Source organism: Falco cherrug, chromosome 6, assembly GCF_023634085.1.
Source record: "Falco cherrug isolate bFalChe1 chromosome 6, bFalChe1.pri, whole genome shotgun sequence".
In the NCBI taxonomy this organism is placed as follows: domain Eukaryota; kingdom Metazoa; phylum Chordata; class Aves; order Falconiformes; family Falconidae; genus Falco; species Falco cherrug.
In genome coordinates this window covers 74,385,131-74,408,567 of record NC_073702.1, presented here as the reverse complement: position 1 = coordinate 74,408,567, position 23,437 = coordinate 74,385,131, and the positions used below count along the sequence as shown (strand labels likewise).

General features: G+C 45.3%; 1 protein-coding gene across 19 annotated transcripts in view; it reads left to right on the top strand.

The window, feature by feature from the left end:
- The window catches only part of DTNB (dystrobrevin beta), a 214,930-nt gene that overhangs the window by 93,230 nt on the left and 98,263 nt on the right, over positions 1 to 23,437 (top strand). For 18 of the 19 annotated variants that reach the window (XR_008732692.1, XR_008732691.1, XM_055713177.1 and 15 more), the window contains one exon: positions 7,585 to 7,662. Coding sequence is in view for 17 of the 19 variants with exons in the window: in XM_055713177.1 (XP_055569152.1) it covers positions 7,585 to 7,662 (78 nt within the window). In the remaining 2 variants the exon portion in view is untranslated. Of the gene's footprint in view, positions 1 to 3,868; positions 3,964 to 7,584; positions 7,663 to 23,437 lie in introns of those variants that run through there. The other variant, XM_055713185.1, reaches the window with a different exon arrangement.

Here is a 23,437-nt window from a genome sequence, read left to right as displayed (position 1 = left end):
CAGGAGAATGGCTCTGTTCACGTCTGTGGGCTAAGTGTTCGGGTGAAATCCTTGGGGAAAAATAATAATTTCACATGCATGCAGTCCTGGTTGCAGCATGCTACCGTGTGCTCGTACCCACAGTATTGGGGGTTGTGATAGTAGTAGGTGATAGTGTAGGATTATTGGAAATTGGCCTGAACGCTTGTTAATAGGTTAAACTGGTGTAGCATCCTCAGCGACGTGGTCTTGGATGTGAGTGCAGCTGTTGACTTGTGAGAGTTTGGGAGCTGTTACATGCTTCCATCTGAAACTTTTAGATTCCTTCAGCAAACGTCAGTACAGGTGATTTGGCTGCAGCGGTGTGCAAATTGCTAAGGTATGTAAGCTAGCCAAGGAAAACAAAGCATCATGATGTGATTTGTGCTTTATTTGACACGTCATGTACTTGTGTGTGCGTGTATTGAGCAAAATGTGGTTTTGTCCTTAAGTTTAAATAACCAAAACCTCGCCTGTGGAGTTACCTAACGGTGGTTGCCAGCAAGTAGCTGCCTTTTCTAGAGAGTGGCAAGGGAGTGGTAATCTCTTATTAAATCAGCAGTCACAACAGGAAAGAAAGCATGCGGGTTTGGGGGCACAGCCTTGCTTCTGTCGCTTCAAACCATCACAGCCGTTGTCTCTGGGAGAACTGGGTAGCACGGCTGCAGACAGGATGGTACTTACTGTAGATCACTTCCATCGTGACTATTCTTTTTTGTTCTCTCCTGAGAACCAAAGCTAAGACAGAGCAGGTAAAGTTAGTGTACTATTATCAAAATGTATTGATATACTTTTTCCAGGAATACGATGTGAGAAAAGCAGGTCACGCTCCTGTTGCTTTGAGTCCTTCCTGATACGTTACAGTGGAAAGAGACTAGTTTTTCGTGGTTGTTCATGGGAGCCTCCCGCCGGACTTCCAGATAGCTGTTACAGCATTTCTTCACTTCTATGAAAATGCCACGCAGTAGAAAGCGAGAATTATGTTAAATCAGGTTGCGCTTTATTGTCAATTGCTTTCTCACCTGGAGGGAAGTGCTAAGCAAAAAAGCGTGTATTAGTGCATGTGGTGTTTGGAACAAACAGTCCTAATGAATTCTAATGACTTGTACTTCCTAAACTGCTATACGAGAAATAATGAAGTTCCCAGAAGATGAATCAACCTCACTTTATTGCTTTTTCTAGTTGATGCCTTATCTGAGAAGAGCGAAAGGACTATCATGCCAGCTGGGATGGCTTTTTATTTTTTACAGGTTTTTTCATCAGCTATTATTTATCATTTAGGGTGGTGGTGGTGGTGTCAGTGCATAAAATGAATCTGTGGTTCCCTGTGGACTTAGTTGCCATTCCTTCATTACTGTCCTGCTGTTTAACCTCAAGCAAGTCTTATGGTATCAAGGTCTTGGCTGCGGTGTCTGCTGCGGTGATGCCAGCCTGCCTGGCACCTAGAAGTGCTTTATGTTAACTGTCACCCTCAAACATCCACAAAACTATCTGTTGTTCTTTAAATCCCTCCTTAGAATTCCATCTGTGTGCCTGTAAAATAACAATAGTAATAGTAATAGTAGTAATAGTAATTAGAGACTATGGTCAACACTCCAGCCTAGTGTGTTGGAATGTCAGCCTGTTTTTTTCAGTTTCATGTATCTCATGTATCCTTTGGTTTGTGCCTACCTTCACGTGTTGGGTCGGTCTTAGCTGTAATTCTTTGTAATTCTCTTTGCACAAAGAAACACCACGTGGACTGTCAGTGGGGTTCCCCAGCAGCGTCAAAGAAACTAATAAAGTACGTTATAAAATCTTACTGGTATGGAAATTCTGAAGTTATAGAGCAAAACTCAGCTTTGAAGTTAGCCAGTCAGTTTGTAGCTATGTAAATACAGGAGCTACAATTTCAGAAAAAATAACAGGAGAGACTGATGGATGTCATGCAGTTATCCCCATCAATCCCATTTCTAATTTAAAAGTAGTTTAATTCCAGGCATTATTACATGATAATTGAACAAATACTGATGTCTATTACAGTGCTAATCAATGCACTTGAAAAATACTGTCTTTTTTTGTTACATGTGATATACACACTGGTTCTTACAAAACATTCCATAAAGGTAGGAGATGTTATCAGCTACACTTTTGACATGGATACACACTTGCAACTTCTGCTGCTTGAAATCCTCACCTGGCTCGAGACCCTTCAGACCCTGCTTAATTGTCCTTCCTGAAGGCCAGTGAAATTTTTCAAATTTCAGAATTTCAGGTGTCAGTTCAGACTGATCAATTCCAGATCTCACTGATGGAGCATTCTTTTTTTTTTCTTCTTCTTCTTCTTCTCCTCCCCCCCCTTTTTTATTTTCTTTTTTTTTTTTCCCTTTTTGTTGGCTGCTCTGACAGCCCTTAACCCTCAAGTATAGATTGCTTCTCCTGAGCTTTGCATTTTCCAAGTCTCTGTAGTCTGATGGAAGCAAATAAATAACATTGCTTTGCTTCACGTCAGCAGTCTCAGATAGGAGAACTGTTTAGAGCAGAAGGCAATTTGGTAAATTTTGTTTATTGTTGCTTTTTTGTGAAGGTCCCTTTACAGGGTGATTGCCCAGCACAGCAAAAAGTCTCAAGATTTAGTTCCTTTTATTTATTGAGGTTTTAGATTTCTGAGGTCTGAGAATTGTCCTGGTTTTTTTCTGGACCTTCATCAACAAAGTGTGAAGGAAGATGAGCAAGTAATTAGACCCAGGCTTAATTGTCTGCTTTTCTTCAGAATGCGTAAGGATTGATTTTCCTACTTAGAAAAACTGTTGACACAAAATAGCAGTGACTATTTCTTATTTCTCGTCTTTAGATGAGATTACTGTGATATTTAGACAAGATTACTGAGAATAGCTGTAACAGCAACAGTAACTGAGGCAGCAACCTCAGTTACATCTGGATCTCCTAGGTTTTACTACACGTAGGATGCAGTAGTTAATAAAAGTAAATACTAGCAATAGAGAGAAGTCAAGATCTTTGCTGATGTTATTAGAATTATGGCAATTACCCATAAAAGCTTGTTGACGCGTTTTGGAAGTTGTTGGGGAAATCTAAGAACAGAGCATCATCCTTCCTGGGTTAGACCAAAAAGCTGTTTAGTCCAGTGTCTTGTTTCCAGTAGTAGCCAAAGCTGGACACTTACCTAGAGAGGGAATGGGTCAAGACAGAGGTAATATCCATACATAAATAGGTTTTCAAAAGATACAGAAGGTAAAAAAATGGTAGGGCTGGAAAGCTCATATGTGTGATATCTTCTCTAATTTAAGGTATTTTAGCTTCAGAAGTAACTTAATGACATTTGTGTAAAAAAAAATAAAAAAACAAACAACACATGGGTGAGTAATTTGGTTAAAATGGCTCCTAAGTGATGGCATACCTGCATTTTCTATCATGTCTTTACTCCTTCCTTCCCAAATCTGTGCTGGATGCAGAGGACTCTCATCATCCTTTCAATACTTAAAGGGGGCTTATAAGAGATGGGGGTGGACATTTTACAAGGGCAGGTGGTGATGGCACATGGGGGATGGCTTTACATGAGAGAGGGGAGATGGAGATGAGAGATGAGGCAGAAATTCTTCCCTGTGAGGGCGGCGAGGCGCTGGCCCAGGCTGCCCAGAGCAGCTGTGGGTGCCCCATCCCTGGCAGGGCTCAAGGCCAGGCTGGACGGGGCTGGGGGCAGCCTGGGCTGGGGGGAGGGGTCCCTGCCCATGGTGGGGGGTGGGAACTGGATGGTCTTTGAGGTCCCTTCCCACCCAACCCATTCTGTGATCCGATGTTCCCTGTTTTGAAGCCCTCCACAAATCTCTGCTCTTTATTTGTGTTCTTATAGCCTCTGCCCCTGCTACACGATGCTTCAGTACGTGAAAGCATACCATCCCTGCGTAGCGTCTGAGTAAATGAAACGCAAGGGGACCACAGTAACAGGTACCCAAAGCTGTGAGTTTTCTTCCATGTACCCCTGGCCAAAGGAGCACCCCCATGATGAGATGCCTCTCCCCAGTACAGTTGTGAAGACCAGTCTTTGTCCCGGCTTCAAGCCTGCAGTGCTGTTCCATCCTCGGTCATTTCTGGGACTAGTCATGCAGAGAGGGATGGCATTTCAGTGTGACTGAGCGAGCCGGCACTGACTTCAGTGCCAACCGGTAGTCAAGTAAGCATTTTAGTTCTACAAAGAACGCTGTCATGTTTTTCGGGCCAGTAAAAGTTTATGCAGTGTACACCTCGGAGCTCGCGGGTGAAGGTGGCCAGTGTCTTGATTTGTGCTGGCTGGCGCAGTCTCATCTCTGGCTTCCCGGCTGCTTGGCTGATGTCACTTTTTGTAAGTATCATGGAAAAAGAGAATGTAAGGAGTTTGATTTCTCAGCTTCTGTGGCTGCTGCATCTTCCCCAGCTCCAGGTATCGGAAGGATTTCTCTTATTTCACTGCTGCTTTTTGGGTGCTTTTCTTCCCAAGAGCACCTTTAGGCTGATTAAAATACACCTTAAATCCCATAAGTTAAACCTGAAAAATGTAACCTGGCAAAACTGGAGAGAGGTTTGCAAAGAAAGTTATAGCTGGCTTTGATATATGTTGAAGTCCCTTAGTTGTTTTAATATCTTAGCTACATTGTGGGTGGGAGAGGAGTTACTTCCAAGCGCATCTTCTGAGTTTCTCTGCCAGCAATGGTTCGGGGATTTCCCCTCTCTCAGGTGTGTGGATGGTTGTTTCCTGGTGAGGTTATTGAGGCAGAAAAATCTCTCCTCAGTAGCTGATTCAAGAAGATTTGTCTTTTTTTCTGTTATGTTGATAGGCTGTAGCAGATGGCAACTATCACGAGCATCTCTGAAGGGGAATTTAGTTACGTTCCTTTTAAACTAGAGGTTTTGGTAAAATGAGATTTTCCTCCCCTGAAAGTCCCAGGTTCATAAAAGCAGCTCTTACTACTCTGGCGGTATTGTGTACGTGGTTACAGCATCATCTTGGTTTCATGAACATTTTGATCTTTCTGTCACGGTTATACAAAAAAATATAGTGTGCTCTCTTGACAGAGTTACAGATTTTTTAAAAGATAGTGCCTAAAACTGTATACATGGCCTCAAGAAATTCTCTGGACTGGGAAAGGCTCTATTGTACATAATAAAGACAACAGAATTATGCTATTAGAAATCTATTAACCAGGTGTTCTTTTTTTTTTTTTTTTCCTTTCCATTTATCACTGTTAGCAAGGATTTAGCTGGAAAATTGAGGACACTGGTATTTACAGAACTGGTATGAACTTACGGAGATGTCTCACAATGATACTAAAACCACACTGCAAATGGTGAATTGCATCCACTTCCTTATTAGAAGAGGCATATAAAAGCAATATTGTAATAAAATAAAGAGTTACGCTTCACTCCAAATAGGAGACCCACATAGGTGCAGGATAATGGAAAACTGTGTGTGCCCTCATGTACAATTAGTTAAAGTAAAATGAACTCTGAAAACTCACGCTGTCATTATGTGTCTCATGGAGGGGGAGTGTGGTGCGCTGTCCCCTTCGGTCCCTGTGCTCCATGTACCCCCGGCGGGGTCATTGGAGGCTGGCAGCACGCTGCAGCCTGGGCTGCGGTGTCGGACACGCTGCTGCGAGCCTGCTTCACCCCTGCCGCTGCAACGCTGCACCGCGTGCTTAAATTCACTTACCCCCAAATGCTGCAGAGCACTGAGCTGGTGGCTCCAAGATCCCAGTAAGGGCACAGCGCTTCAGGAAGCCATTTGTCCCTCCCAAAGGGACAACCCCAGCTGACACACACAGAAACTGTGAGGCCAGAGTTGTTGCTGAAAAACACAGTTTTGGTTGCAAAAGCTGCTGCTTGTTGTAGCTGTTTCACCACTGCGGGTATGGTTATGGTGTGGCAGGAGGAGGTAAAGCTGGTAAGTGAATCTTTAGCCGGGGCAGGGGCGAAGTTTTGCAGTGGAGGTGTGGGCAGAGCATTCCTTGCATTGGGTCAAGAAAAAGTAGGGAGTTCAAGGGGCGGAAGGCTAGCACTGTTGATTAACTGCTCGTTACCATGGGGTGTGTGTATATGTTCATTAGCCAAATTAATGTCTTCCAAATGTGCCGCAGTGTGGTGCCTGTTGGCTTCCCAGTGTGTTATAATCCTGTTTCTGCTTTTTTGTACGATAAGAATTCCCTCTCCCAAAGGAGCACATTCAGCAAATACCTTATCACCAGATGACTTCGTGGTATAAGGTTATATTTTAAACAACATTAACATTAAACATACAGCATCATCCCTGGGCAAATCTGTCCTGGGTGAGGACTGAGAACCAAAAGGCTGTTGCACTCAGATCCTGTGTGGAGGAGGAGCGCAGCTGGACATACAGGGAATATGTGCTTTGTGCTTTTATATGTTTGACATCCAGGTGATTTTTTCTTTGTTAATGGTTGTTTGATTCCCTGGGCTACTGGGCTCTGAAAATTGTGGAGTGAAACAACCTAGTGAGTCTTAAGACAATTCCCAGTGTTCCCACATCCCAAGGAGGAGCAGACTCTGCGCTGCGGCGCTGGCAATGTCAGGGAAGGCAAACACCGCGCGCAGTCGGGTCAGACACCTTCTGTGCTGCTGTGCTGCAGAAAGCTGAAGTTGGCGGGAATTAATTTCACTATTACCTACGGAAAACAAATGCTAAGATTATGGCAAATACAAACGCAGGAAGATTTTAACCCATGTTCCAAGAAAGCGTGTTTTTAAACCATGTTCCAAGCGCGGCATTCTGCTCTGTTACAGTCTGCACGGGTCCCTGTGCTGCCTGATGTGCAAACGGAGCGTTGCAGGGGGCTCGCTGTGAGGGATGACGGATGTGTTTGGATAGCAGTGGAGGGTAAACGCAGCCACATAGTGATTCTGTGATAGCAGCCGCTGTGGTTGTTCTCTCCCAGAGGCTTGAATTCGCCAGCAGCGCTGGCTGGGGACATCCTGCGTGGGCTCCTGGTGGCCTCCCACGTCCTGCACAGCCACCAGCAGCGGAGCCTGGGTGGCCACAGCAGCGTGGCACTGGGAGTTTAAGGGTCTCAAAATGCAAATAACGGGAGCATCAGTCCATGGTTGCGTTCAATAGGGAAGTAAGGAACACGAGGCTCTTACCAATTTGTTTTTTCCAATTACTTTTAACCTATTAAAATAAAACCTGAACAGATGGTGTATGTGGTTGTTGAAATGATTGGTTGTTCTAATAAATCTTTGCTTAATTTCTTTAAACATTTCAAATAATTGCCCTAATTTTGAGTGGTTCCTACGTTTGCTTAAACTACCGGACAATGCCAAAGGTCAGCTATGTAATCACAAATGTTAGTTTTATCTTCATTTTAGTGTAACACATGAATTATGAAAAGCAGTTAGACTGGAGCAGACCAAGCTCTTTGAGTAGCTTTGTGCAAAGCCATTTCTGCTGCTGCTCTTTCACACGACGTCACAGAGCACAGTCGCATCCTTTTCCCAAGTGTTGGGTTTGTATCCTTTTTGGTTTGTTTTCTGGGGTTTTTTTTAAATCACTAACTGGAATAAATATTTCTGTTTTAGTCCTCCACGGCCTCTGAGTAACATGAATGACACCATGGTGACCCACATGTCGTCTGGAGCACCTACACCAACAAAAAGGTATGCGTGCCTTGCAATATTGGTTATTTTTTTCAGTGAGAAGTAAAGAAATGGCAGAGTATGGATTTTGTATCACTAGGACTCTTCTAATATATTTCAAATAACACTGCCACTTCAAAGGATGTATGCAGCATTCATAATGTAAGGAATTTTTTTTCAGTGCTTCATTTTGTTCTCTCTGAAGAGTGATTCTCGTTTATTTGAATAGATGTTATTACATGAGTGTGGCTGGAGAAATACCTGAAGAGCGCTAAAGAGATGTTTGTTTTTCTTTTTAAATAGAGTGTTACTTCTAGAGCTGTTCTGAGAAAGGCTGGTCTTGTTGTCTCATAGGATTCTCTGCTTGACAAAGGATTATTCTGTTCTGCTGGAGACATTTCACATAATGAGTAGACCGTGTTGCTGTTGTTAATGGTTCGTCTCCATGCCAAACACACCTAAGCTGCCAAAGTTCTTTCAAGTTGCCCATCTCTACTAGAGGCATTTAGGTTTGAGTTGAATTTGGGTTTGCATTTACTTAGTTGTATATATGTAAATTATTGCATGAGTGGATGTAAACATGCAAAAAACTAGCTGAATTGTGTATTTGCACTTTTCTTTCTTGTTAAGATATGTTAGGGAGAACAGCAAGTGGTTCACTGGAGACCTTGCTTGTCCAAAGCTGTGAATGAATAAATGCTCCCTGCAGAGAATGAGAAACTGAACTGTCACTGCTGTAGTGGCAAGATGGCACTTAAGAGGCAAGCCAGATCCCTCACTTTCAGCAGCAGTCCTTCAAACAGAACTAAGCAAAGGTTCATGTACTTCCCTTCCACTTTCCTTGACAAAATAAGTCAGTTATGTGTGCAGGTTTGAACTGGCTACGTTAAAATTATTTCCAAAACTGTCTGTAAATCATTCTGCGTGGTGTCTACAAGCGCTACACAATGTGTGATACACTGTGTGACTTGGATGACTTCAAATACGGGATGTGGTAGAATCCTCATCACTGGAGGTTTTCAAGATGCAGTTGGACAAGGTGTTGGATAACCTTACCTAGGCTCCCTTTCCTGCAAAAGGCTGGACCAGATGCTCTTGTGAAGTCCCTTCCAGCCTGGGCTGTTCCGTGGTTCTATGAAATACGCCTCTTGCTGAAGTAGAAGCAAAGAGGCTGACAGAGCAGACAATTCCCCAAACCAAAAGTGCTTTACAGAGTGTGCATGGAGGCAGTCCTTAAGCAGCATGACCCATAACATCATCTCATTTATTGAGTCGCAAACAACCTTGCAGGCAAGGTCTTTTGAATTGTCTCTGCTTTTAGCCTCTGTTTGCGGTCCAAGTTTGTTTGCTGTATGCAGGCAGCAGTAGTCTTCAGGTCTCCGTTGGAGAAGATCCTGCTTTAGGCACACACGTCCTCTGTGCCTGCAAGCTTGAAACATCTCCTGAGTAGCAATGCCTGCCCGGTTCTCCTGCAGCCTCTTCATCCTCTTGTGCACAAGGTTTTACAGAGCGGAATGGTACAGCCTTCTGTCAGTTCTGACCTGGGAGCGACGGTGGGCAGTGATCACCTAGTTGCTTAGTTTCTACTTATTTGTTTAACCAACTTCTCCCCTTTTCTTAATCCAAACTGGAAAATTCACATTTAAAAAAAATCTCTTAATTCCACAGCCCGTCTCACCTGTCTGGTAGGGCGAGCTCTGTCCTGTTCTGGCTCACCAGCATTGCACGTTCCCCTGTATGTGATGCACTTCTGTGCTGGTCGGTGGGGGTGACAGTGCCTTTTGGTCTCAGGGAGCAGTGTAGTTCCCAGGAACTGCTCATTCCTCTGCTTCTTTCCAGTCAGAGATTTATTTCTTTCTCAGATCGTGTCTACTGTGTTATCTATAAAAATCATATCTGATCTGGAAGACGGGGACAGTGAAACTTGAGTCAAGATTATCCACAGCAGGTATCTCTGTGTTTCTTGCTTTGCAAAACACCAGGAGACAAACTCGTCCAAAATATAAGCTGAATGTTCTGGAGAATGGGCTCTGTTGGAGGAGGTGAAGCAATCCTCCAGAGATAATGCTTTCAGTTGCTGATTTGGTTCGAGCACACAGGAGCAAATACTTCATTACTAAAATGAGAAATGCGAAAATGCAAAAAAGCAAATGAGAAAATACCAGTGTTGGCTTTATTGCTAAGCACCAGTATTGATCCTAAAGTACATTTTACCTAAGAAAATGCTGGGTTTGGGGTTTTTTTTTTCGTGTTAACGTGCAGTAACTCACTCAAGGTATGTCTTTCACATCATCATCTGCTAGCTGTGTTTCTGTTCCTCTGTGGGCAGAGCCTAGCCTACCAATTCCCTTCATATGAGAAGGGGGGACACCACAGAAAATGCTCAGAAAATACCATATCGGGCACTAAGGGCTGGCTATTACCACCTGACCCTTCCACTTGTTTTCTCAGCCACATCGACCTCACAGTACACTGTTGAGGTAAGGAATAGTGGAACAGCATTTGTGTATGGGATAATGAAGGGAAAGAAAATCAACAGCTTAGGGTAAGTAGGTACTAGTAGTTAAAGTAATATTGAAGGTAAACACTAATTAAACTATGACAAGACCTCTACATTATCAGGAGTTTAAGGGTACAAGAATTTCATGCTGGTACTGTATCCTGTCACCCATGATGACAAGTAGCAGATGCTTTGGTAAGATCGTAAACAGTAAGTCAGTAAGTCAAGTTTTGCTCTGGGTTTTTGTACTTGCTCCCATCTTGCAGCACTCATCGGTTTACTTCCTGATTTGCCGTATATATAAGGGACCACTGCTTCATAAATCTCACATCCACAAGTGACTTCTGCAGTTCAGTTATGACCTGTTAAGAAAACCCTTCCTTTTTTATTGTGACATTCACCTATTTGCCTTCTTCATGCCATTGAGGGTTGTTTGTATCCCACCCGCTTCTCACCTAGGAGTCCTTGTTTACCTAATTCTTCCTTGCACAGAAGGTGACTGTAACTCAGATCACACTCATTGTCCTTACCGGTACTCTTCTTCTTTCAACATTTATTTTTGATGTGGGATAGCCAGAACTGCACCTAATAGTCAAATCTGAGCCCACTTTGTCATTCCAGTCCCGTATTCTTCTGCTTGTGTGAATTGTAGGGATCCACATACCTCCTGTGAGCAGAGACTGTCCCAAAGACACGCAAGTAAAGAAGCCCTTTTCTTCTCTGATGCGGGCAAGGACATGCATAGATCTGGATTTGATCACCAGAATCCCAGAAATACTGGATATCAAAACTGCAGCAACCAAAGGAAACATAAATAGCTTTTCAACAGTATTTTGACTTACAAGGACACGATGGAATCAGCAACAGGGCTTTAGAATCAGAAGCACCCTTTGGCTTGGAGGAGTTTTGTATTTATAAGTGAGCAAGGTCTCCATTGCTGTCTGTGGTCCAAGACAAGATCAGGTAGACCAAAGATAATTCAGAAATAAAAATTTCGAGAAATCAGACCTGTTTGGACATACAGTGTACAGTGCCTCTCCGCACCTTGAAATTGCCAACTGCCAAGACTTGCTTAAAAAGTTCCTTGTGAGAATCAGTTATCATTTGCTAACTCAGGCCTCATACGTCTAGAAGGGAGCTGAGTGAGATCATCAAAAAAGACTGGGCGGTAACAAAAACCATCAGGATAAGCTACTTGAGCCTTTGGGGACGATCCTTGCTCACAGTTGCTACCAAACAACATACCAGCTGATTGCAAGCAGCTCGTATTTTGAAATTCATGCAAGTAACTATAGGTGACTTCCCGTTTAAAAGCACAGAACTTTCCTGTACTCTGATAAATGAGCTGTCCCCTCAGCAATTGAAAGGCTACACTTAGGTAACTCAGGATGAAGACCTCTACAGCACATACACTTTACCGATACCATCCCCAGCAAAGGCTAAGAAAAGAAATTGGAATAAACAAACAACAAAGAAACACCAAGAAACCTGATTCTGCAAAACAAGCATTGTGTCATCCTTTGTCTACAGTTTGCTCTTCCTGAGAGGCAAGACATTCGCACAAGTGTGGAATGGCACTAGACCAGTCCAGAACCGATCTTTAGAAAGCCAGAAATCATCTTACTTTCAAGCATCGTATTTAGCTGGGCATCGTGAGAACTTGAGGGCAGCAAATACATGGTAGGTGTCATCATCTGTGATCACCGTACCCATACCAGCCCCTGCTTCTTACCCACATCCTGGCTCATCCCTCTTCATGGATCCCCCTTCCAGAATTCTGTTACGGAAGGTTACTTCATCTAGCAGATTCTGCAAGAGCTCAGGGGAGGAGGTTTCTTCTCTCTATACTTGCTTGTTCCAAAGAAGGAATGGGGTATTTATCTTGTCCTGGACCTGGGGGGAATGGACAGGCTGCCTCAGGTTCAGGTAGTTAGGTTTGCCTCCATCATTCCAGCTCCCTGAGCTCTTGGCTTGCCGAAGGCATCTTCTCCATAGCCACCCAGCGAGCCCTGGGGCTCTCAGTGAGACCCAAACACGCGTCTCGAAAGGTATTGCCATTCACACTCTGCTTAGTGCCTTTGCTCTTTGCAGAATATCTGGTCGTGGTGTCCGCGTCCACCTTTCCAGGTCTGATTGGGGTTGGTTTGGTTTTAATCACATCGTAATGAGGGATATAGGTCTTGATCAACGCTTCTCTGTTCAGCTGCGGCTCTGCAAGGAGTGATCAGTGAAAGCCATTTCAGATTACGGCATTTGTATGATCCAAGCTGTTTCTGTCTCTGCAAGGCTCGCCTGCTGGCACTACTGAGTTGTACTGCACTGAAAAGCACTTCCAAAGTAGCATGGATTATCCTAGTCAGGCTGTGTCCACACATACCAAAGAAATGCTGCTTGCCATGTTTGACTTGATACTGCTAAAACTGTGGCTGTGGTCAAGTATCCATCTTTCAAAAAGACTATGGCAACACTGCAAAAGTAATTAAAAGAGGGCTATAGAAATATCTAAAAGCTGGAACTATTATGGTAAAGGAGGTTTATCTGTCTAGTTTGTTAAGGAAGGTGGAGGTGTGATTTGATTGCTAGGCTACAAATATTTATGTGTGGAAATGCATCCCGTAGCAGTGGGGGTGTTAGCCTTGCACAGAAGGGGATTTCAGCGTCCACTAACTTCTGCGTGACCTCTGCATGCAGCCAGCCGAGCTGGGTGGTGATGGAGCCTGTGGGTTTAGCAGTAAGCATGGAAGCAGAAACACTCAGCTCTTGCCTCAGCTTGAAGGAGACCCTGTGTTTGCCTTGGCACATGCCCATCCACATTCGGTATAACATTGCCGAGTGGTTTGAGACTTTGAGTGCGGCGACTGAGTCACTGAATATGTCGAGGCATTACTGGTTCGTCTATCATCTAGTTTGCCAGGGGCATAGGAGCACGTTTCTGTTGTCTTTGTATCGTCCATTTTTCTAAACCTGGAAAATGTACAGGTGTCAGCAGTTAATAGTAGAGTGAAGTAAGGCAGGAGAAATGGGGGTTTCCCCCCTTCGAAAATTTCTTACATTTCTATTTTGTCAGTTCACATACGTCTGATTACAGTGTTTTCCCCAAGATTTATTACAGCTAGTATTGCTCTAGGTTAATCCATGATGTAAAAGATCATCACTGCCTAAAATGAAGGGCCTCATTTCCCTAGCTGGAGGCACTGTCACATCTTGGCAGCATGAAATAAAGATAGCAGGCTCGCTGCGGTTGCTTTGTGTGAGCCAAATGGAGGTCAGATCCACGTTTTAACGTGCTGAAGCTGTTTATACTGGCCAGATTTCAGTGGCTTGGCTTGGCTTGGCTTCTTTTTGAAAGCTGAATTTGTTCCTAAAACTGACTATGTTTTATACACTAGGAATAAATGATGGATGAAAATGTTAGAAGTTACATGTTTGCCGGTCTGTTTGTGGACACCAAATTAATCCTGTGAACAAGAAGGGTAGGGCTCAACTCGTCTTTGAACGTCCTCAGTGCTGAAAAAGAATGAAAGGGCATCAGCAAAGCACAATAGCACAATAGCATTTGCTAGAAATAGATTTGATTTTGGTGATAGTGATATTATAGTATGAGTGAAAGGTAGTGTCCTGCCTAAGTCTTTTCCGTTCTGAAGAGTATTTAACATTTGTTTATACCTTCATCAAACTTTGTTCCTTCACGCTAATGTATTCCAGCTTCCACCAGTAAACTAATCCAAGAGTAAGGTTTTTTTGGTTTGCTTTGCCTTTTTTCCCCCAAAGATGGAGCAAATATGGATCAATTTCTGTGAAGGCAAAGTTGGAAGGAATACTAAATGGATACCTGTACACGATTTTGTTGAAGAAGAGAACCGCTTCTGCAATTTTCTAATTTAATCCAGGTGCTATTAGGAAAGTGCTGTTCACAGGGGGGTCCTGTAAATATAGGTACAGCTAGATATAGCTGTCTGGGTCAATGCAGCTAACGCAGAGCCTCGGTGGAAGTCCATACTGATTAACATATATCATTCAAAAAGCCTTTTCCATGTGCTTCCTAGCAATGTTTTTAATAAGAGAATGAATTTAGTCATGACTGTGGATTGTACTAAATTATTTGTGAAAAACGGCCCCATTCCACTTTTAACCTGTTCATCACAGATGCACATGTGGGGAGCTTGGGTCTCTCTGGAAGACACACAGGTTTTCGGCTTCGTCCCTGGGCTTCCCTGAGGCCAGAGCTAGCGCAGAGCTTGGCTCTGGGCCACGGCTCCTCCACACTGACCTCCACAAAAAAACGTGGAGCCAGTCTGCATCCAGAAAGTACTTTGTCACCCGTGGAAGAGAGGCTGAAACCGGAAACTCTTGCTGTGTGAGAACGAGAGACATCTCTGGCTTGTGCTTAGCAGCTCTGGCCTCAAGAAACTGAGGCATCGATTTGGCTCCTGGAGGCAGGGTAGGCAGTCCATGGTCCGGGGTCTCCCTAGGGAAGAAAGGCTGTGGCCAGCAGGTCAGTGAGGGGGCTCTGCCCCTCTGCTCCACTCTGGTGAGACCCCCCTGCAGCGCTGCGTCCGGCTCTGGGGTCCCCAGCACAGGAGAGACACCGAGCTGCTGGAGCGGGGCCAGAGGAGGCCAGGGAGATGCTCAGGGGCTGGAGCAGCTCTGCTGTGGGGACAGGCTGGGAGAGCTGGGGTGGCTCAGCCTGGGGAGGAGAAGGCTGCGGGGAGACCTTAGAGCACCTGCCAGTGCCTAAAGGGGCCGGCAAGAAAGCTGGGGAGGGGCTTTGGGCAAGGGCAGGTGGCGATGGCACACGGGGGAATGGCTTTACATGAGAGAGGGGAGATGGAGATGAGAGATGAGGCAGAAATTCTTCCCTGTGAGGGCGGCGAGGCCCTGGCCCAGGCTGCCCAGAGCAGCTGTGGGTGCCCCATCCCTGGCAGGGCTCAAGGCCAGGCTGGACGGGGCTGGGGGCAGCCTGGGCTGGGGGGAGGGGGCCCTGCCCGTGGTGGGGGGTGGGAACTGGATGGTCTTTAAGGTCCCTTCCCACCCAACCCATTCTGTGATTCTTTGATTCTTGTGATGATTGCATCCATCCATCGCATAAGGGGTCCCAGAAGACAGGGTGGAGGCCAGCTGTGCTGCGGAGCTTCTGGCTCTTTCAGGGCGCAGTGAACACCAGCATTCAGTGGCAGGCCAGGATGGAAACCTCTTTTTGTGGTTTCCTGCTGTTAAAAACATGAAAATAACCTCCCTTTGACAACTGTCTTGTTGGGAATAAGACTGAGCTGAAAGAACAGGATTTTTATGCCTGAGCTCACTTTTTTGGTGAACTAGAAAGTGAAAACCAAAGAAACCAAAGGAGCTCTCGTCAGTGCTGCTCTTCAGTCCATGCACATCTCTCAGAGGGGCCTCAGTCGTTTCCAGCCTCCTCATCCTCTGCTTTCAGTGGGAAAATATCCAGAGGGGCGATGAACTCCAAATCCCACCATTTCAATAACTGTGTTTTGCACGAGGCAGGGAGCTTTCTGTTGTCCCTAAAATGCTGTAGACAGAATGAGGTCAGATAAAGTTTTTTCTAGTAGGCGCAGAGTTCTGGGAACAGAAGTGTAGCCATGGCCACGCTCAGTTGTGGACTTTTTTCTCATTTATGCATGTAACATTACAATCTTGACATTTTTCATCTTTCAGAGCGTGTTTCCAAATGAAAAAAAAAGCCGATTGATTCAGTGGCATGTTTACATTCGTTAGTGTTGTATCAGATGTGGGAGACAGATGTTCTGTACATTTATTGAGACATTTACAAAGGGTAAATTTTAGTGCAACCTTGCCTGCATTTGTTACCTATGATACAACAAAACACAGTATTTCTCTGATCTTTACAGCCAACAAGCCTTTCTAAATAAATGGAGACGATTATGTCTCTTCTGTAAGATGAGGCCAAGCCCATTAAGTGTTATTTGTTTTAGCTAATTTATTTTAGATTGCTTCAGGAATATATTTTTTTCCTTCTGTTGTGGTCAATGTGCACTGTTCTTCTTTCAGTAATTCTGTTCCCAAAGACAGCCTGTCCTCAATTAGGTTTAACGACGTGTACTTACCTCTTTAAGTATCCTTCTGCGTCATCACCAGTCTGTAGGTTTCACAGCGTCTTTTACATTGCAGATCCATGTTAGAATTTAAATGCATTGTATTTCAGTCTTGTTGGTGTATATACGGTGTGAAAAGATGGATGGATCATTCTCAGCTTGTTCCTAAAAGGCTTGTATAGGTCTGTGGTGCCATTATGGGCCCTATAAACGTGTAAGCGTGGCAATCATCAAAACTGCTTGACTGTCTACAGCGAAGACCTTTCCTCCTAAGCTAGCTGCACTGGGCTCCCTGCGGAGTTTATGTGGACTAATAAATGGTTCTGGAGCGTTGTAGAGCAGAACTGATTTAGATGTCCAGTTCAACATGAGAACAGTCTAGCAATGCCTGTTTTCTTTCACACTGACCATAAAGGGAGTGCAGACAGCTCGCTCATATTGAGAAGCCTCCAGTAATGTGTGTTCAGGGAGGCAAAAGTGTCTCCCTTGGACTGAGAACAGTCGTTAAAATAGAATTCCTTTCCCACAACCTAGCCTATAAAAGCAGTCACCATATTTGCTACCTTTAATACAACAAAGTATTGCCTTCTTTTTTTCTCATTTCTGAGAAGCGTGAGGACTACAGTCTTTGCATTTGGTCAGGTGAAGAGTGTTCTTACAGGCTAAAAAGAAAAGTATTTGCACATTAAGAACTGAAGTTGAAAGGGATATGAGTCACCTGCCTAGACAATATTCAAAAGGCTTCTTTTTTCCCTGTCTGAGAAGTTTTATTTCCACTAACTCTAACTTGGATTTTTTTTCTCAGTCTTATGCTCCTAGGATCACTGAGTATTTGCGCTTCCTAGTCCCTCATACTCTTCCTGCCTTTGTTTTTGTTTGTCCTCATTTAACTTTGCTGTCTCCAGTACCATTGATTACCTCCCTTGAGTTCTGTTCTTCTCTGGGATTTCAAATGTACACACAACTGGGTAGTTTCCAGCTTTTTGATCAGACCTCCAGAAGCTTTCTTCTGCCTTCAGCTCCGCATTGATGTGTGTCACACCTATGTCATTGACACTGTCCCTTGGCTTAAGTTCTGTAACGCAGAGTGATTTTTATTTGCTTGGCTAGCTTACTTTATCTTCTGACAATTTCCAATGTGCCTTTTCTCCCCTTTGTTCCCGTGTCTACATTCATCTCTCTGACATGTCCTTCTAGCTGTCCAGTCACCAATTCCACCTGAAAGTGACTGAAACCACAGTTATTGTCCACCCTGGCGTTTTTCTTTGACAAAGGTGGAGTACATTCATTTTCTTACATTCTGCTTCTGAGACCTATGTGACCTCTAGAGATCCTCAATTCATTTTAGCCATAGTTTCAGCCACAAAAAGGTTTTGAGGAGGACAGTTCAACAGCAGGAGCCTGGGTGGATTGTGGCAGCTGGCCCTGTCTGGATTGCTGTTACAGATATAGTCAGGGTGGTCGGGCATGTCTGTGCCACGCTTTATAATGCATCCCATAATACCCTATACATACCTACATAATACCAAAATAGACTTTCTTTCTGGAAAGGGGATAAAAAGATCTCTTTGTCTAGAGATGAGGGGGGTCCCATCTGACATGCAGCATTGCTCAGTGAAGATGTGGCAGCACTTTACGACAAGATGGAAGAGAACAGGACAGCTAGGAGGAAGGACGGGGGAGGGTGAGGGTAACTAATCAGTCCGACAATTCCAAATGGAAAAGCCTGTGTTTCCGTACTTGTCGTTTAAACTGATGTCTAGGTACCTATAGGTGTTTATTTTTAACCTGTGATTTGAGATTCTCTGGGTGCAGTTGCGAGTCTGTGGGATGTGGGTCGAGGAAGATGCGTTTGGTGAGAGTGTGGAGAGTTTGATTGGGAGGCAAAAATGATCAGGTAGCATCTGCAAAAGGAATCGTTGGGACATTTATACGCTACTTTTAAGTGGCTATAAGATTCAAGATCACGAGGAAAGTACGTGAATAAAATAGAAATCTTGGGTTTGGAACCTAGATGAGAAAGATGTTTCTCTCCTGCTGTCTGCCTACAGACAGTCTGGAGCTAATGAAGAGCTCGTGGGTACCACGTGGCTACCACGCTCGGCAGGGTCACCCTGCAGCCAGCCAGTGTCTCATGGGACTGCTGGGCAGGAGCAGGGGACACGGGGCCTGCAGGCAAGAACATGGTGCTTAATGCTGCTGCTGCTGTGATGGTGTCTTCTAACCGATCCCTGTCCTGAGAGCTTTGGTCTACCTTTGCACCACTTCTCACATCAACTTACTTTCACGCCTTCTGTAGTTCTTCCTCCAGTAGTGCTGCTGCTTCAGTTTATCCTACATGCTGCCGCTCAAGTAGTATTTCCATTCGTTCCTGTTCTTCCTCTGTCTGGTCCATGATGGGTTTTCCAATAACTTCATCACAGTCCAGCTGCTGTCACAGGACTGTTGGGTCCAGCAGAGCAGTGGTGATAAAAACACCATGCCAGAAGGGAAGGGAATGGGGAGCAAGACTGGCCATCAGCAGCACCCTGCAGGCACAGCAGATCTGGAGCACTGCACTCTGCAGAGCTGGATTTGCTCTCCATCACTTTTCTCAACATAATCAAACGGTTTCTTCTTCAGTTCTTTTTCACTCCATGTTCCCTACACTTTTTTTTTCCTAGCTACCTGATCTTTGTCTGCTGTGAGACTTGTCAGGCTAGTTCATCTCTGTGTTGATATTACAAAGTCTCAGAAATCACAGATTTGTTGAGGTTGGAAGATCAGCTCTTGAAATCAGCTGGTCCAACCCCTGCTCAAGCAGGCCCAGCTGGAAGAGGCTGCCCAGGACCACGTCCAGTTGGGTTTTTAATGTCTCCACGGCTGGAGACTCTACAGCCTCTCTGGGCAACTTGTGTTTGACCACCCTCAAGAGTAAAAATCAATTCTTGTATTCAGATGGAATTTCTGATTCTGTGCCCGTCGCCTCCGGTCCTGGCACTGGGCACCGCTGGCAGAGCTGCCTGCGTCCCCTCGGCACCCTCCCGCAGGTGTTTATGGACACGGATCCAACCCCCTGAGCCTGCCCTGCGCCAGGCTGAGCAGTCCCAGCTCCCGCAGCCTTGCCCCAGAGCAGAGGGGCTTCAGTCCCACAGCATCTTGGTGGCCCCTCGCTGGATCCCTCTCCAGCCTGGCCGTGCCCCTCTCGGGTTGGGGAGCCCAGCACTGAGCCAGCGCTCCTGGGGTGGCCTCTCCAGGGCTGGGCAGAGGGGAAGGATCCCCCCTCTCAACCTGCTAGTGACACTGATGCCGAAACTTTTGGTTTTGTCAAGCCATCTGGTTTTACACTTGTTCTTCCACGTTTGGTGTAAGTTTCCTGATGAAGTTTTTTTGGCTTTTTTTTTTAAAGTAACTTACAGTCACATACATACTCAAACAGTTTTTATCACTGCTGTCCTTTTGCAGCCACTTTCCTGGCTCTTCATTCCTACCTGTCCTGTATCTGCTTTAAATTCAAGTGCTACAAGATGAGGTTTTTCCCCCCGTGGTCTCTGTTTTAATGATGTCCATCCTGCGTGCTGTTGCTGTTGGGCTGCATTACATTTCCCTGTATAATTATACTGGGTGATTTTCAGCTTGGATATGTGCCACATTGTCTTTCCTGCCTGTGGTAGCTGGAGGTAGGGGTCTGAAGAAATCAAAAGGTGGTTTAGAGCGTTCAGGGAGCGTGGTGGCTTCCCCCTGACTTTAAACCTTTAAGCCAGACTACAGCGCTCTCCGAGCAGAGTGCTGCAGGTCAGTCAGAGGCATGGCTTTGATTCAGAAATTACTGTGCTGAATGTCAGCCTCTGTATTATTCAGAGAATGGTGGTAATTATCCTTTCTGACCTTAACATCTATTGAGATCAATTGCAGGGGAAAATAATGTGACAGAAAACAAGAGACCCCTCTAGGTTACGTCCTGGCAGCTCTTCCAAAGGCTCTTTCCCTTCTCAGTAGCCAGAGCGGCAGTGTGCAATTTTGTAAAGATTTACAAAGTTGTGAGCCAGCATATAGAAATTTGCAGGGATTTCTTACTGTAAATGAGAGGATTTAAAATAAATTGTCTGTTATACTTGGCTTTCCTAGTAGATTTTCAGAACAGAAATTAATTTAAGACACCAAAAGCACCATTTAAATAGTAATTTATGGAGTTGCTTATAAAGCTGCAGAGCCAAGTCTTGGTGTGTAAGAAGTGGGGCAGGAGCCAAGGAACATCCCAGACCCCCTTCTTGCTGACGTGCAGTTACGTGTCCAAGCCCCAGGCTTGACTGAGCACCCAAACCCAAACCTCCAGCCATCACCCCAGAGAACCAGGGTGAGGAGGAGCGTCCTGCAGCTCTGTGGAGACTCTGACCACATTTTTCTCTTCCCACTTAATATTGCTTCCCTTCTTCCTCAGGAGCATGATTAACATTAGTTCTTGCTGTCTTTTGACTGTTGCTTTGCATGGTGTAAGCTGGTTTTGCGTATGGTGGCTGCCATTACATGAAAAGCGTGGGAGATGTACTACAAAATGACGTTTTAATACCGCTTGGAGGAATGCAGTTACAGCATGTGGCTAACTTCAGGGGGAGGAGGTGGTATTTGGTCCTTGATACCATCTTTGGAAAACTAAAAGATTCTGTGATGATAGTTTAGTCCTGTAGTTCTGAGTTTCTATACCAGGGACATATTATTCTTTTTTTTTCTTTTTTTTTTTTTTTTAAAGCAGAACAAACCAAGCCCTCAGCTGTGTGCTTGACCGCTCTCTGAATTTGAGCCATGTTAAGGGCCAGCTGTGATTCTGGGAGATGTCTAAAGATTTTCTTGGAAGATGTAGATATCAGTGCAGGATAAATGGAAAGTAGCTTTCTAAAGACATCTTTTCAACAATGAACTTTCCAAGACTTCAGGTTTTAAAGGTTTGGGGTTCTTTTTTCCCCAGACTTCAGGTTTTAAACATTGCTTTTCTCTGCTCTCAGGATATATAAAGAAGTATTTTTGCTGAAATACGTGCCTGAAAGTTGAAGGGTTACCTCCAGATTCCTGAACGCATTATAAAACAATCAGTCTATACCCACATAGAAGGGTAGGGAATAAAAACAGCTGACATATCTATGTGGAGAACAAATCCTGTCAAAGAATGGGCATCGGGTGGTTCTGCCTGGGTGGGTGGCCTCGCGAAGGAGGGGGAAGCACTAATTTAAAATGTATTGACTCATAAAGCTTTTGACGCTATCCCATCTGGTGTTTACATAAATCAACTAGGTAAATGTGGACTGGTTGAAACTGCTGTTACGTGGGTGCAACGCCAGTTGAAAAATTGCCGTGGGAGAAAGGCAACATCAATATTTTCCTACCGGGGAAGGAGCACGTGGCAGGTGGGATCCCGCAGGGTCCATTCCCAGTGCAGCGTTACTGGGTGTACAGCCCCGTCGCGTGCATGATGAAACGGGGAGCAGCACAGAGATGTGTTGGAGTAACACCATGGCAGAGATGGACCGGAGGGCCAGCCTCTGGTTCGTAGCGGTCCTGTAGGTCGGTGAGATGGAGCGAGTAGAGACAGCTTCAAGTGACAGAAAATAAAATAAAACGCATGAGTAAGAAGTGGAGAATGGCCAGCTGGACAGGCCTGTTGCTGGGAAGTTGGGGGTTGTGGTGGGTGAGGAGCTGAATGCAAACCCGCCAGCAGCCCACAGAACGGGCAGTGGCAATGTGGCTGGGGTTTGTGGCAACGGCAGCGCTGTGTCTGGGCCAGGGCAGGCAGTGGTGGCTTCCATCTGGTGAGCTCTCTTGTCTTTCAGACAGCAGATGCCCAGAAGGCCATAGACGCGTTGCAAGTCCAGAAGCAGCTGATGGTAGGGACAGTTTGACTTTCCAGAGGAGAGTCTTTGGCTTCGGCAGAGCTCTTACAGCAGTCCCTGTGGGCTGGGGAGCGGTGAAGGGACTCGGTGTCCAGCTGGGGAGCAGGGAGGAGAAACACCAGCTTCGGTTCCCAGCAGTGGAGGTTTTAGATGCGTGGTGGAAACGGTAGGTCTAGAGGTTTGTTAAGTTCTGTGGGTCCATTTCAGACCAGGTTACACAGTACAGCAGTACACTTCTGAAGAACAGTTTAGGGAAATGTCTGCTGTCTCATCCGTCTGACCCCCCTTGAGGAGAGGGGTGGGCTGGAGACCTCCAGAGGTCCTTTCCACATCACCATTCTGGTAAATTAATTGCCAAGCTATAGAACCGTTCTGATTTAAAGAGCATATCTAAGTGTGTTAGATGAAGCAACTTCAACAGGAGACTAAACGTCCACATAATGCTCACTAGCAATATGGCTTGAGCAATATGGAGAAGCAATTCCTAAGTTTTTGTTATTTTCATTTCGCTTAAAATTAAGTAGCAAATTCTGTCCAAATCCATGATTGGCTTGGGCTACTCCAAAATTGCCTTTTGACATGCAACTGATTCACTGGGGAAAAAAAGAATAGAGAAGAGGGGGTCAGAACTGCATCTGTGAAGGCCAGAGAGGAGAATTTGTGTGAATCACCACCTGCGGTTATGAGGGTCCTTGGGAGCTGTAACTCGGTGGCTGGTGACCAAGAGCTGTGTCACGGCTGTGCGGTGCAGCAGGGCTGGGTGAAGCTCAGATCTGGTGGGATGGCATTCAGGAAAAAGCAGGGGGTGATGAAGAAGGACAGAGCTGGGCTGTGATGAATAGAGATGTTACTCATCCAGAGAAATGAAATGTCTCGGAACAGTTTTAATCCAGTGCTAATCAAGGGTATCTAATAGCCTTCCAAAACACGGAGTGCCTGCACTTCAGCCTCAAAACACCAGGAACATAGAGGTTAAGGATTATATACATTTAAACATCGTGTCAGGAGCTCGGAGTGCAATGAGGAGAGGTAAGAAGCCATCTGGGAGCAGGGAAGAAGTTCAGCCCGGGCCACCTCCAGCTCAGCCCGGGCCACCTCCAGCTCAGCCTGGGCCACCTCCGGCTCAGCCCGGGCCACCTTCGGTGCAGCACACACCTGGTGTGGATCCCTGCATGCGAAGCAGGATGTGCAGCAGCAGAAGGCAGCAGGGACAGTTCGGGCTTAGCGATGTTGCCGAGATGCTGGTTGCTTCATGGCACGGAGGCAAGCTGGGGACACCACAGTTTTGGTTCTGTGCCGTGGGCAGCACAGCAGGGTGGCACAGGGAAGCCAGGGGATGTACCAAATGATTTTGCACCTGA